Source organism: Schistocerca nitens, chromosome 8 (genome assembly GCF_023898315.1).
Source record: "Schistocerca nitens isolate TAMUIC-IGC-003100 chromosome 8, iqSchNite1.1, whole genome shotgun sequence".
Classification (NCBI taxonomy): domain Eukaryota; kingdom Metazoa; phylum Arthropoda; class Insecta; order Orthoptera; family Acrididae; genus Schistocerca; species Schistocerca nitens.
The window spans coordinates 115,271,533-115,287,276 of record NC_064621.1 but is presented as its reverse complement, the minus strand read 5'-3'; the positions used below and the strand labels follow the sequence as shown (position 1 = coordinate 115,287,276).

Sequence of the window (15,744 nt, the reverse complement as noted above, 5' to 3'; positions counted from 1 at the left end):
AATCCACTGAGACAGAAACTGAAGCTGCATGGGAGATTGATTAGACAAGACTCATTATCAATGGTGGGCATAAAATTATAGCTAGATTCTTCTATCAACCACAAGACTTACCACCTGGTGTAACCAAAAACTTTAGAGAAAATATCAATGTGCTTGTGTGTAAGTTCCCCCAATAATACTATAATCATTAGAAGAGGCTATTACAGTTTGTTAGTGGTGGACATGACAAAACACACTTTGAAATATTACTAAATGCCTTCTTTGAAAATTACTTACCAACAACGGATAGTTTAACATCCCATTCATGATGGAAATATTTTAGATCTAATTGCAACAAAAAGACCTGACCTCTTTAAGATCGTCCACATCTAAACTCTTATTATTGACCAAGGGCAGTTGCACCAACAATGATTACCGAAGTCTGAAGAGCAACTAAAACAAATAGATTTGTATGTTTAGAATACTAGATAAGCAAGCAGTAGTGTTATAACCCAATGAGGAAGTTAAAACTTAGGATAGGAGCGTATAATGGAATTATGCCTCAAGCTTGAAAGAATAATTGACCATGCGATGGATGGATACATACCCAATGGAACGGTTTGTCTTAATTTTATCCATTGTTTGCAGTGTTTCTTTCTTCCGTGATTGTATTAGTTTCGTAATAATAAAGAACAACTGCCCTCAGCCACAAATCGTGATTTTATTAAAATGCGCGTTGCATTTTGAGCACTGGGCGCTCATCTTCAGCTGCTTTGACAGTCTACATCAAGATTGCATTTCGTCTAATTCTGCAAATATTATCCGTGTATTTGCAAAAATGCAGCATCTACACGCTCGAAATCTTGAACTTGTTTTGTATTATGTTTGAAAATGTGTCAAAATGTTTCTGCAAATGTGCTGTTCAGGGCCGGCGCAAGGCACGTGCGAAACGTGCGACCACACGAGGCGGCACTTTCCGAGGGGCGGCAAATCTGCCACCCTTTTTTTTTTTTAAGGACAAACTCAACATTCATGCCCACGAGGGGATTCAAAACCAAACCTCGGAGGGAGCGGCTTCGGGAACTGTGGCATGGCGCCTCGACTACCTGCCGGCCGCCCCCCTTGAACAAGGGGAGAGAGAAGGACTAATTTCTTCCTCGTCACTGTGGCAGCACCGGTCGTGTTTACGCCGGAGGAACAGTGAGAAGCAGTCTGGCGTACACGCCAGTATTCTTACGAGTGGAGCGCTGCCAGCCTGTTGGAGCCGTGCGTTTACTCACAACTAATTTTGCAGAAGACGAAATCTAATTTGGAAATTCGAATGCAATGTTCGATACTGCAGTTACATGTTAAGCCTGAACCAATTTTGCTAAGCCCTTCAATGGCTTCTTCCGAGTGTTTTATTCTTCCAGCGTTATGGAAAAAAATGGTTGAACATTACTACAGTCAAACATGTCCAACACCTACAATGGCTAGAAGTATTCCGAATGGATAAATACACTGCGAGTAATTACAAGGGATAAAGACATTGATAATAAGCCTGCCATAAGTTGGGTTTCGACGTACTTCTGAAAATTTTTGCTATCCGTTTCTGAGGGTCGGACGTTTTGGTTTTTGAGCCATGAAACACCTGTCTCCGCCCGCAGGAACAATAATTAAACTCTGACCGGCACTTTTGTTTGGCAATACTACTCGCACACTATCACTTTGCCAAGATTTATTTACTGTGTAATGCGTGTGAATCCATGTTTCATCTTAGTAAACTACTGGTCGCTTTGATTCTGATTGAAACCTGAGAAAGTATGGTCTTTTAGCAACAATGCCCTCTCGTCCGCACAAAACAAAATGGTTCAAATGGCTCTGAGCACTAGGGGACCTAACATCTGAGATCATCAGTCCCCTAGAACTACTTAATCCTAACTAACCTAAGGACATCACACACGTCCATGCCAGAGGCAGAATTCGAACCTGAGACCGTAGACCTGAGAAAGTATGGTCTTTTAGCAACAATGCCCTCTCGTCCGCACAAAACAAAATGGTTCAAATGGCTCTGAGCACTAGGAGACCTAACATCTGAGATCATCAGTCCCCTAGAACTACTTAATCCTAACTAACCTAAGGACATCACACACGTCCATGCCAGAGGCAGAATTCGAACCTGAGATCGTAGTGGTCGCGCGATTCCAGACTGAAGCGCCTACAACCGCTCGGCCACAACGACCGGCTCACAAAACACAACGTTAATTTTGACACCTTCTAAAACGAAAATCCATTGACAGAACATTGCTTCTAAGGGTTTCCTTGCTAGCTTTGAAGCTCATTTCTGTTTGACAAAAGATGTGCAGTTTTCGCAAAGTTCGTATTTCTTTCTATTGTTCGTAATGCCATAGAAATTGCTGCCTGATAATACATTTATCCATATCATGGGTCGCATACTTATTGTGAGCTTCTTGCTTCTTCTTCTTGGGCGTTAGTTTAACCGTAGCCTCGCTGTACCTCGTGACGTGACCCAGCTCCTGGCACTGCCTCGTCACCACTTCGCCTTTCCAGGCAATAAGTATTGTTGCATTCTCTACAACGAAAACTACAGAATTCGTTTCGGTAGTTGGCCGAGGGAGTCAAGATTGGTCAGAAGCACTTTCATTGCGTTTCTTAAGAACAGAAGAATTGGTGCGTCCGAATTTCTTGCAACTTGGGGCGTAATAGGTAAGTGCTTTTCATATAACGTACAATTAGTGTTGCGCATGCATGTTACTCATAAGTTAGAATTTTTCTATTTCAAGATTGCAGACTAGGAAAATTTATTTTTCTTATTATCTGTTACTTCAAAAATCGGCAAGTCGGCAAATAAGCACGCGTCGTCCCAATAGCTAGAATGAAAATAAAGTGAAGAAAAGTGAAGTGATACGGCGATGACTAATTTGTTACCCCCTTATTCCATAATTTGACACGAAAGAAGTGACACACGGAAATTACGACAGATGACGAGTTTCAGTTCTTTGAAATTAACAACCGCAGTGCTGTGGGTTAATATATTTTGACTAGCATTAGTACCCGCGATGCCCGGGAGTGTTTTTATTGCATTATTGTGTTACTCCATTTCCTTATTCTTCCTCTCTCTATTGTCTTCCGCCCCACTCTTTGACTGTTTCACCTGCGTCTGTAGTGAAATTCGGGCTGAAATTTAATTTCACGCGGCTTAATTCTTATGACTTCATCTCCTGAACAGTGTATCCTACAGTAATATAATTTTCAGTTTACGTGCAGTGGAATATCAGAAAATTGTTTGTGAAGTGTGTTGCAAATGAAGTTAGAACACTGACATCAACAGTTAGTTTCACGTAATCGCTCTTTACAGGCTGGATTGAAGCATGTCCGACGGTAGAAAAAGACTGTCTAGCAGTGAATATAGGAAAAGACGGGCGCTGAACGAAGATGACGATAAGCAGCAAAAGGATGCACTACAACGATATTTCAAGCTAAAGAGAGAACGACTTAGCAGCGGCGAGGGAGGAATAATAGATCCTGAAAGTACAGAAGCTAGTGGAGCTACTGCAGCTACATCTTTATCTTCAGAACATGACCAGAGAGTTGACGAACATAGTACCGCGACCACCGTATACAGTAGCAATGCTGACGGTGTGCCATCCACAACATGTTCAACAGACCTCGTCTGGACTCAAGACCTGCTTTGTGACGAAAAGCTCCGAGATTGAAACATCAGGCAGAACTGAAATTAGGCCACACGATTCGGAAAATACCGGAGGAATATCAGCCGAGGTACTCACCACCGGAGAAGGGATTGAAGGCGAGGCTATACTGGAAGACACAATTCACTCTGATCCCGGAAGATGGCCGGAAATTATTACCGACTGCATTCAAACGACTTTGGTCATGCGAGGTCCTCCCTAGTGCATTAAGGAAGCTGAAGAATGTCATAAAAACGCGGACAACCGGCGTTTCAGCCGCCGAGTAAGTGACGCCAGAAACCATTTCCAGAAAGTTAAGTGATTTAGACAGGAATATAATTTAGTTTAACGCCGACAACAAATTAAATACGAGCATTAGTGTATCGTTTAGTCTTGCCATTAAAGGTTTGACTTTTCTTTGCGCATTTTTTCAGAAAACACGAAAAGATCGTAACTTCGCGAAGTCGCGCTTAGGCTTAAATTTTGTAAACGTGTTTGTTTATTGTTTCACGGTAATTTAACTAGTTTCTCGGTAACAAATAAGTAAACTACCGTAAATAGCGTATAACTTCATTGTTTTAATACAGATTTCAGAAAAACAGCGTAACTTTATATCAGAAACTTGCCTATATACATTTGTTTATAGGCCTAATTCTCGTAACGTTTTTGGAGAATCAAAGTTAAAGTACCTCGTTTAATTGTCCTTTTTTCCATTCAATCGAGTGAAATATATAATAAATAGCGTATACCTTCATTGTTTTAATACAGATCTCAGAAAAACAGCGGAATTTTAAATCAGAAACTTGCTTATATACATTTGTGAATAGGCTTAATTCTTGTAACGTCTTTTTTGATTTTCGGTAATTTAATTGATTTATTCTAGCTAAAGTATTATTTTTGCCATGAGTGAGAAGTGCCTGACTTGCCGTAGAATTGTTAGTTCCGGGGTTTGGTGTGATGGATGTAGTAGTTTTTTTCACTGGGGGGATTGCAGTGGCGTGGGTGTTGGGAAAGTGGATCAGGCTCATCAGTGGTTATGTAGGATTTGCAGCAGAGATAGGAAGATAGTGGAACAGGAGGGGAAAATTGCTGCCCTTCAGGATGAGCTAGATCAGGCTAGGGAAGATCTTGACAGGTTAAGGAGGGAGAAGGGCAAAGAGAGGTGGGAAGTGGCAACAGGTAGCAGAAGGAACAGGCCTAGAACTAAGTCTGACAGTTTTGTGGTGAATGTCAAAAATAAGTTTGACCTGTTGCTTCAGTTAGAAACTGATGAGCCTCAAGCAGAGGTAGGTGTAGACAGGACACAACAAACTTTCAATAGGAAATTGAAAAAGAATGTAGGAAAGTCATCGAAAAGGAAGAAAGTTTTGTTGTTAGGCAGTTCTCATGCCAGAGGTGTAGGCCAACTTCTGCAGGAGGAATTAGGACCAGAATACCAGGTCACAAATTTTTTCAAACCAAGTGCTAGTCTGGATCAGGTGACAGAGGATTTAGGTTCACTCTGTAAAGGATTTACCAGGGAAGACACCGTGGTTATTGTGGGAGGGCCAGGGAACAGCATCGACAGAGATCCTGGGTACAGTATAGAGTGTGACCTGGTAAAGATTGCGTCGGCATCGAGACACACCAATGTTGAATTTTTATCTGTCCTGAGACGCCATGACCGGCCTCATTTGAACTCTTCTGTTGGGAGAGTTAATTTGGAGTTGGAACGGCTGCTTGGGTCGGGTGCGGGGGCTCATATTGGTGTGGTTCCTGTTGATTATCTCAGTAGGTGGGACTATACCAGGCACGGCCTACATCTCAACAGGAAAGGGAAGGGGAAACTGGCTGGGGTAATAGCAGGAAATTTAAGGGGGGGGAGGCACTGCCATGAATGGTAAAATACCAGTGGTTACAGGTGTTGGAGCAGCACCTTTTTTAGGATAGGTAAGACAGAAAGATGTCAAGTTCTACGAGAGGTCAGGATTGAAACAAATCTTCAGTTTAGGAAAGAAATTAAACAGCACAATTCTAGCACATTGGATCACCAATCACAGCTATCAATTATAAATTTTCACCAATCACCAGAAATTTTATCTCCACCAAGTTGTATCTCAGTCCTAGGTAATTGCATTGACGAATTAAAGTCACCCAACCCAGTTGACATCATCTGCCTCTCTGAGCACCGTGTGACCACTGGTATAGGAACTAGGCCTAAGCACAATGAGAAACTCAGACAGGAGAGTACTGCAAATGTTAGAATAAGGAAAGGTTTTCATAAAAGTATAATTAAAAATAATGTAAGTATATTTCATCAAAATATTGGGAGTTTAAAGAATAAAGTAGATGAGCTTCTGGTTTGTTTAGAAGATTTAGAAGCTGAGAATGAAATAGATATACTATGCCTGTCTGAGCATCACATTGTTACTGATATGGATAAGGTAAATGTAAGTGGATATAAGCTCTCTGCACATGTAATGAGAGAAAATATGGAGAAAGGAGGAGTTGCCATATATGTCAAAAGTTATCATTGTGCAAAAAGTATAGAAACAAAAAAGTTTTGTGTAGAGAAACATATAGAAGCATGTGCCTGTGAGCTTAAATTAAATAAAGGCACATTTATAATTGTAACTGTATATAGGTCCCCATCAGGAAATTTTCATCTATTTCTGAAAAAATTGGACTCCTTGTTGCGCTATCTGTCAGACAGGGGGAAGCAAATTATTATTTGTGGGGACTTCAATGTAGATTCTCTGAAAGAGGGTAATAGGAAAAATGACCTTGAAGTATTACTCGGTTCTTTCAATTTGACACCCGTTATTGATTTTCCTACTCGGGTGGTAAAGGATAGCAGCTCACTGATAGATAACTTCTTTATAGACCAAGATAAGTTTAACCAGATAAATGCTCAGCCTGTTGAGAATGGTCTTTCTGATCATGGTGCACAGCTAGTTACAATATATGACATAGCTCCATTCAGCAATACTAAACAGTCCTCTAAAGTAGTACGTCCAGTCAACGATTTAACAATTCCAAATTTCAGGGAAAGCCTACAGCAGTTAGACTGGGATGAGGTGTACCGTGAACCTGATGCCAATTTAAAATATAATTTATTTCATGACATTTTTGTAAATGCATTTGAAAACTGCTTCCCCAAGAAAATAGTTAAATATACTCGTAAGAAACCTTGTAACAAACCATGGCTTACTAAGGGTATAAAAATATCTTGTAACCGGAAAAGGGAAATGTATCTGACAGCAAGAAAGAGTAGTGACCCAGAAACTATCAAAAATTATAAAAACTACTGTGTTATATTAAGAAAAGTTATTAAAAAATCCAGGAGTATGTGTATCATGTCTGAAATCAGCAACTCTGATAATAAAATTAAAACAATTTGGAATATTATTAAAAGAGAAACAGGTCAACCAAGAGCAGAGGAAGACAGTATTACCATCAAATTGAATGAAAACTTTACGAACAAAAAGTCAGAAGTTGAAAATATTTTTAATAATCATTTTCTAAATGTTGTGGATATAGTAGGACCCAGGTGTTCATTAGAAGATGCTAGGCTGTTAATGGAAGAGGCCATACCTATGCAATTTGATACAATTGAAATCTCACCCACTTCTCCCTCTGAAATTAGGAAAATAATAAACTTGCTTAGAAACAAAAACTCACATGGAATTGATGGCATTTCCAGCAAAATACTAAAAGCTTGTTCTCAACAGATAAGTAAGATTCTCAGCCACCTGTGTAATAGCTCTCTGGAACAGGGCATTTTCCCTGATAGACTGAAATATGCTATTGTTATACCTTTGCATAAAAAGGGGGATAGATCTGATGTCAACAATTACCGTCCAATCTCCCTTCTAACAGCTTTATCCAAAATTTTTGAGAAAGTAATGTATTCAAGAGTAGCTTCACATATCTGTAAAAATGAAGTACTAACAAAATGTCAGTTTGGTTTCCAGAAAGGTTTTTCAACAGAAAATGCCATATATGCTTTCACCAGTCAAATTTTGAATGATCTGAATAACCGAACACCACCCATTGGGATTTTTTGTCATCTCTCAAAGGCTTTTGATTGTGTAAATCATGAAATTCTGCTAGACAAGCTCAAGTATTGTGGCATGAGTGGGACAGTGCACAAATGGTTTAATTCGTACCTAACTGGAAGAGTGCAGAAAGTTGAAATAAGTAGTTCTCGTAACATGCAAAGATCAGCACATTCCTCAAACTGGGGAACTATCAAGAATGGGGTTCCACAAGGGTCAGTCTTGGGTCCTTTGTTGTTCTTATTATATATTAATGACTTGCCATTCTATATTCATGAAGAGGCAAAGTTAGTTCTCTTTGCTGATGATACAAGTATAGTAATCACACCTGACAAACAAGAATTAACTGATGAAATTGTCAATACTGTCTTTCAGAAAATTACTAAGTGGTTCCTTGTAAACGGACTCTCACTGAATTTTGATAAGACACAGTACATACAGATCCGTACAGTGAATGGTATGACGCCATTAATAAATATAGACCTTAATCAGAAGCATATAGCTAAGGTAGAATATTGCAAATTTTTAGGTGTGTCCATTGATGAGAGATTAAATTGGAAGAAACACATTGATGATCTGCTGAAACGTTTGAGTTCAGCTACTTATGCAATAAGGGTCATTGCAAATTTTGGTGATAAACATCTTAGTAAATTAGCTTACTACGCCTATTTTCACTCATTGCTTTCATATGGCATCATATTTTGGGGTAATTCATCACTGAGGAATAAAGTATTTATTGCACAAAAGCGTGTAATCAGAATAATAGCTGGAGTCCACCCAAGATCATCCTGCAGACATTTATTTAAGGATCTAGGGATATTCACAGTAGCTTCTCAGTATATATACTCTCTTATGAAGTTTGTTATTAACAACCAAACCCAATTCAAAAGTAATAGCAGTGTGCATAACTACAATACTAGGAGAAAGGATGATCTTCACTATTCAAGATTAAATCTAACTTTGGCACAGAAAGGGGTGAATTATACTGGCACTAAAGTCTTTGGTCACTTACCAAATAGTATTAAAAGTCTGACAGATAACCAACAAGTATTTAAGAAGAAATTAAAAGAATTTCTGAATGACAACTCCTTCTACTCCATAGAGGAATTTTTAGATATAAATTAAGAAAAAAAACAAAAAAATATTTAAAAAAATAAAAAATAAAGAAAAACAAAAAACACAATAAAATAAAGTTGTTATATTAACTTAAGTATGTTGTTAAATTAACCTAATTATGTCATGTATTGGAAAATTCGACTCGTTCCACATCATTACGAAATATCGTATTCATGATCCATGGAACTAGTATTAATCTAATCTAATCTCTAATCTACTACAGCTATTCTTTGAAGAATTTTCACGAAGCAGATAGACATTGGTTGGTGTACTCAAAGTGCAAGGATGCTGTGTTCTGATTTTCTTGCAAACTTTTTTCGTCATCTACAGTAAAAATTGTAAAGAACGGTATAAGCGACTGGCGGCAGGTTGCTTCGTATCTCGAAAGTCATGGGAAGTCTACCGAGCATTTGAATTCACATAAAAAGTGGATCGTGTTTTCCGAGGGACAGAAAAAGTCACGAACTGTCAACGCCCATAATCAAAGGCTTCTGAATATTGAAAGCGAACATTGGAAAAATGTTCTTAAGTGCTTAATAGGAATAATTCATTTCCTGGGTCGGCAATGACTGCCTTTAAGAGGAAGTAGAGATACTCTCTTTCAGCCTGACAGCGGAAACTTCTTGAAACTCGTTGAATTATTCGGAATGTTCGACACTATGATGATGGAGCACCTGCACAGAACAAAGCAAGGTGAGAACAATGGTCATCATTATCTTGGAAAAGAAACACAGGATGAAATTATTCATCTTATTGGATCATCTATAACCAACAACATTCTATTAATGATGAAATCAGCAAAGTATTACAGTATAATTCTGGACTGCACACCAGATATTTCAAAAGTTGAGCAGATGACAGTTGTGGTACGTTTCGTCCAGGAGACAAGACTCGACGGGGTATACGATGACCGAATTCGGGAGCATTTCCTGGGATTTCTTCCAGTGCCTGATTCTTGAAGATCCACTTTGACGCAGGTCGTACTCTAGTTCTTGGAAGATAAAAAAAATCCTATTGTGTAATATGAGAGGGCAAGGATACGAAAATGGGGCAAATATGAAAGGAAAGAAGTCTGGTCTCCAGCAAAGAATTTCAGATGTGAACAAGAGAGCATTTTATGTACCATGTAGCAGTCACTCATTGAATCTTGTAAACGATGCCGCTATGTCTTCTAAATATGCTATTTCCAAGTGAAAAGCTTGTATGACTTCTTCTCGTCCTCCGTTCGACGTTGGGATGTCTTGAAGAAGTATCTGCCTAACCTGTCGCTGAAGCCACTGAGCAATACTAGGTGGGAAAGTCGCATCGATGCACTTACGTCCCTGAGGTTTCAAATTGGAGGCGTTTACGATGCACTGGTTCAGACATCAGAAGAATTCGACGCCATGAGCGCTCACGTAGCAACGTCACTTGCGAATCCAATAAAAAATTACACCTTTCTCACTTCTCTCTAGTAATCTGGTACGACGTTCTACTTCACATCAGTGTAGTCAGTAAGACCCTCAAAGACCATTGACATAAATGTTTCTGAGGCCGTGGAAATGCTTGAAAAATCGAAAGCATATTTTGAGACCTGCAGAACAGAAGAAAAGTTTGTGTCTTTCTTGACGGATTCCAAAGAATTGGCTACAGAATTAGAGCTAGAAGATCTAACGTTACCACGGATAAGCGTTTCCCGGCGACGAAGTAAGAAGCCAATACACTTATAAAGGAAGGGATGAGACAATAGATGACCCACCAAAACGGTACAAGATTGAATTCTGCTATTATTTTTAGATATAGTAACCACATCTTTGGATGATAGATTCAATCAACTGAAATCTCATTGTGATTATTTTGATTATCTCTACGACATCGGCGAGCTGAAGAATGCACCTCCAGACAGCCTGGACACAAAGTGTAGAAACCTCGCAGCGATTTTGCAAGGTCATGAGTCAAGCGACATTGATGCACTGGAGTTGAGGGAAGAAATGAAAGTGCGTTCAACATTGTTGAAACCTGGAATTGGTCCAAAACAGACTCTGGAGTTTATAGGGAGGCATAATTTTGTTCCTAATGTTAACATTGCTCTGAGAATTCTCCTAACACTCCCAGTGACAGTTGCGAGTGGAGAGAGGGGTTTCTCAAAACTGAAATTGATAAAGACATACCTCCGATCAACGATGAGCCAAACTCGTTTGAATGATCTTGCAGCAATATCGATTGAGCACGAGCTTGCAGAGGACTTAAATTACACAGATCGTGTGAAAGAGTTTGCACAAGCAAAAGCCATGAAGGTTCAATTTATCTAGTATTTTTTTAAAATTTTTATATTATGATCAGTGTCTTGGTTATTTACTGTGTTGTTTCTTATTTTGTTCAACATTAAATAGTTATTGTAAATTTTATTGTTCAAACCAAATTATCGTTAAATTGTAAATATATTTTGTTTTCCGTTGAATACAGTATCTGTTCACAGCCAATGAAAAATGTTTATTTACGTTAACTGTAAGTTCTTGCCGCGCGGGATTAGCCGAGCGGTCTTGGGCGTGTGGACTGTGTGGCTGATCCCGGCGGAGGTTCGAGTCCTCCCTCGGGCATGAGTGTGTGTGTGTGTGTTTGACCTTATGATAATTTAGGTTAAGTAGTGTGTAAACTTCGGGACTGATGACCTTAGCAGCTAAGTCCCATAAGATTTCACACACATTTGAACATTTTTGTAAATTCACAAGGCTTATTAAAGTTAGCTAGATTTCTTCAATCTGGTTTGACTCCATTTTTGAGCTGGTGCCCAGCGACTGTTTTTGTAGAAATTTGTAGAGAACGTCACCAATCAGTCGCAATTTTTGTTTTTATTTTCCAGATCTACATAGATTTAGGGACAGTGTGGCTATTCTCAATGCTTTGAGTTATGTTTACATCTACACCGTCATGCTGAACGTAACTGTCAATATGATAGTTTAGATGTAAGCACATGTTAAAAGCTTTGAGACTGGCCGCTCAGTGGCCGAAACCTGAAAAGTAAAAACAAAAATTGCGATTGATTGCTGACATTTCCTACAGATTTGTTTAAATAAAAGTCCACAAATGTTTTTGTAAAAAAAAAACGGGGGGGGGCTGCAATTTAGCAGCTCGCACGGGGCGGCACTTGGGCTTGGCACCGGCCCTGGTGCTGTTTAATTGCAAGTGTGTATTTGTACATAAACGTTCACCACAACCATACATCTACTACCAGAAACGGTTAGTTACTTTTCGATTTATCATAGTTTTATAAACTTAGATTTCATAATGCGGCATTTTGTAATGTAACAATGTGGCCTTGCCAGGCGCAGAATTAAACGAAATCTAAATTTGATGTAGACTGTTAAGGCACTTGAAGATGAGCATTTTAATAAAATCACAATTTGTGACTGAAGGCGGTTCTTTTAATTATTAACGACAGTTCATGATCGGAGAGGTCCACCATGGTACAAAGTCACAGAAAAAAATAGCTTCTGAAGAAACAGGGAGTACTGTGTAACGGGTGTAAAACAAACCTTAGAACTATAGGTACGCTAGAGAGATGCTGAATGAGACACAAGTGGCTGTAAAGACGGCAGTGTATGAAGCCTTCAACAATTACCATAGCATAAACTGTTAAATGATGTTTCACAAAACCAAGGGAAAGCTGATAATCGTTCTTAGTCACATATCCAGTCACTCACTGATGAGACAGCAACTGAAATTGAGGTTAGCAAACCAACAACAGAAATGCTTAAATCCATTTTCAAATGTCCCTTTACAAAATAAAATTCAAGAGAAGTCCCCTAGATTTATCCTTGTAATATTGAAAAGATCAGTGAAATAGTTGAAATGGTCAAAACTGAACAGAGCTCTTGGGCCCAGTGGAATCCCTATCAGGTACTGTACCCAATTTGCATCTGAGTAAGCCATTCTTTTAACTACAGTCGACTATAGACTCCTCAAACAAAACACTGTGCCCAGTAATTTGAAAGAAGCATAAGACACACCCGTCCACGAGAAGGTTACAGAAATGATCCACAAAACTACTGACCAGTATCCTTGATATCCATCTGGTGTAGAATCTTAGAATACATTCTAAGCTCAGGAGTAATGAGGTATCTTGAACAGAATGACCTTCTACATGCCAACAAGGATGGACTTCACATTTCTTTGACATGACATACTGATAGCCTTGGAATAAGGCAGTCAGGTAAATGCAGTATTTTTTCAATCTCTAAAATGCATTTGATTCATTACCATATTTACCCTGATCAAAAGTACAGTTGTAATGGGTATCAAGAGTAGTTTGTGACTGGACTAAGGATTTTTTTGGTAGGGAGGGTGCAGCAAGTTATTTTGGATGGAGAGTCATCAACACATGTAGAAGTAACATCAGTTGTGGCCAACGGATGTGTGCTGGGACCATTGCTGTTGGTGTTGCATCTTGATGATATGGAAAATATTAATAGTAACCTCAGATTTTTCACAGAAGAGGCAGTTATATATACTGAAGTACTGTCTGATAGAAGCTGCAGTAGTATTAAGTCAGATCTTGATAAGATTTCAAAACGAGGCAAAGATCGGGATCTACCTTTAAATGTTCAGAAATGTAAAACTGTCACTTCACAAAACATAATACATAGTATCCTACGTCTATAAGATCAACAAAGCACTGTTAGAATCAGTCAAATCATACAAATACCTGGACATACCATATGAAATAGAACAAACACATAGGCTCAGTCATAGGTAACACATGTGGCAGAATTCAGTTTATTGGTGGAATACTAGAAAATGCAATCATCCTGCAAAAGAGACTGCTTACAAAATATTCAGGTGACATATCCTAAAGAATTGCTCAAGTGTCTGCAATTCATACCAAATAGGACTAACAAGCAATAGTAAAAATATACAAAGAAGGGCAACATGAATGGACACATGGACACAGGTTTGTTTGATCCATGAGAGAGTGACACAGAGACATTGCAGAAAGTGAACTGGCAGACGCTTGAAGATTGGCAAGAGTTATCCCAAGAATGCCTACTTCTAAAGTTCCAAGAACCAGGTTTAAATTATGATCCTTGGAATGTAGTACAACCTCCCTCACACTATTTCCATAGCAATATGGATCATGAGGGCTAGATTAGATTAATTAAGTACATCTGGAGGCATTTAAACAGTCATTCTTCCAGTGTTGCATATTTGAATGAAATGGGAAAAAGTCTTAGTGACTGGTCCTCTGCCATGTACTTCACAGTGGTTTGCAGAGTATAGATTTAGATGTAAGATCTACAGCTGATGGCAGCATCCTGTGATGGAACTGATTGTAGTTCATTAACTGATTGTATTTCTATCATTTGATCTCACATTGAGTCAGTTTAACTATAATTTCTTCAGAAATAGTTAAAATGCTCTGAATACAGACAGAAAGTATGTCTGAACCACAAAGTTTTTTAGAATCTTTTCATTCACTTTTTTCCTACGTAACTTTCATTTTTAACAGCCTCTGAGTGGGTTTTAGATTGCCTAACTGCATTTCACTGAATAAGCTCGTTATTTGGTGCTCTTCCCTCTCCTATAGAACTTTTAAAGAGTTCTGAGCAATGATTCACCATTATAAACTACAACTTAAAAGTATATGCGAATAAGTAAAAATTATGACAACTCATACAGTTAAATAATTTTAGATAATAGTACTGATATTTAAGGAGAAGCTACTATCAGTTGTTAAAGCAGCAGAGAGATTTCGTAGGGAAGAGGATCTTTCTTGCTTATGTTCAACTTTTCACTTGGTCCTTCTGCTGAGGTATTCATAAGCACGTGTGGCAAACTTGTAATTTGATTTAATAATAATTAATTATTTGCACCCATGTCTATAATGTAGTCACCTATAGATTTTTTCATATTTGTTTTTATGTTGTATAGTTTGTGTTACAGAAAAGATGCTTCAGGAAGTACATCGCTCGAAAACCATCAGACCAATCGCGTCTTGCTGTTTAAGCATTCCATTTCAAATAGAACCTTCACCTTTTAATACGGAGTCCGAATCACTACTTAAGGTGGAACTTAAAATTAACTCTTTTCACTCTTATTGAGCTATGGTATGTTCAGCAACACCCACAGTCTGAGACACTCATCTGTCAGGAAAGTTGTGACTATCTTAATTTTCAGGAAAACAAGTCAGTAATTAACAGAGTAATTAATAATTTTGTGTGTGGATTTAAATTCAATACATCATGCCACCGGATTTGTAAGATGTCCTTCAGACGACAAATCTGTACTTATGCAATGCATACTGTTGAGCATATTCAGTTACCTTTACCATTTTCATACAGTACCAAGGAGGCATTACAAGCTCTTCCTGTGGAGGGGAATGTAATTATACAATTGGATTTAGTCTGAATTTTTGCTGGTCAGATTTTGTCTAGGGCCAGTTGTACATTGCTGCAAAATAGTTCCCTTTATTAAGGATCTCAAGTTCATAATGTCCTAGCACACCTGCTAGACATCTTCTAATTAAATTTATGTAGCTGCAGCTAGACTTTATAAATGAAACTAGGCATCACAACATACTTGTTTGGATTGCTCTTGTTTATTTAATAGCAGCAGTTATGCATGTAACTTCAACAGCAGACAATTTACCAGACAAATTAAAATCTCTCTTACAATTTGCAAGTAACTGTTCTAATTGTTTCCGAGTCTGATGGCACAGGTATTCCAAACTACAATAAACCCACTCAATGCTCGTAGCTCTTACAGTTCAATCACATACAAATCTTCTAAATCACAGCTAAGTACGAAATTTATTCAGTACAGGAAACATCGCTCCTAAGGCAAATACGTCTAGACCCTTTTGAGTCCACAACTCAAATGCAGTCATGCTAGAACTGAAACATCTTGATTGTTCGAAGTTGCATACAGGAGTCTCCAATCCACAAAAC

The 15,744-nt window shown here is 38.5% G+C and overlaps 1 protein-coding gene across 1 annotated transcript; it reads left to right on the top strand.

Moving 5' to 3' along the window:
• Nucleotides 1-9,480: 9,480 nt before the first annotated feature.
• On the top strand, nucleotides 9,481-11,112 carry LOC126199434 (uncharacterized). Its single transcript, XM_049936351.1, has 2 exons — nucleotides 9,481-9,514; nucleotides 10,598-11,112. Exons 1-2 carry the CDS (start codon nucleotides 9,481-9,483, stop codon nucleotides 11,110-11,112), a joined length of 549 nt encoding a protein of 182 aa, XP_049792308.1.
• The last annotated feature ends 4,632 nt before the right edge of the window (nucleotides 11,113-15,744 follow it).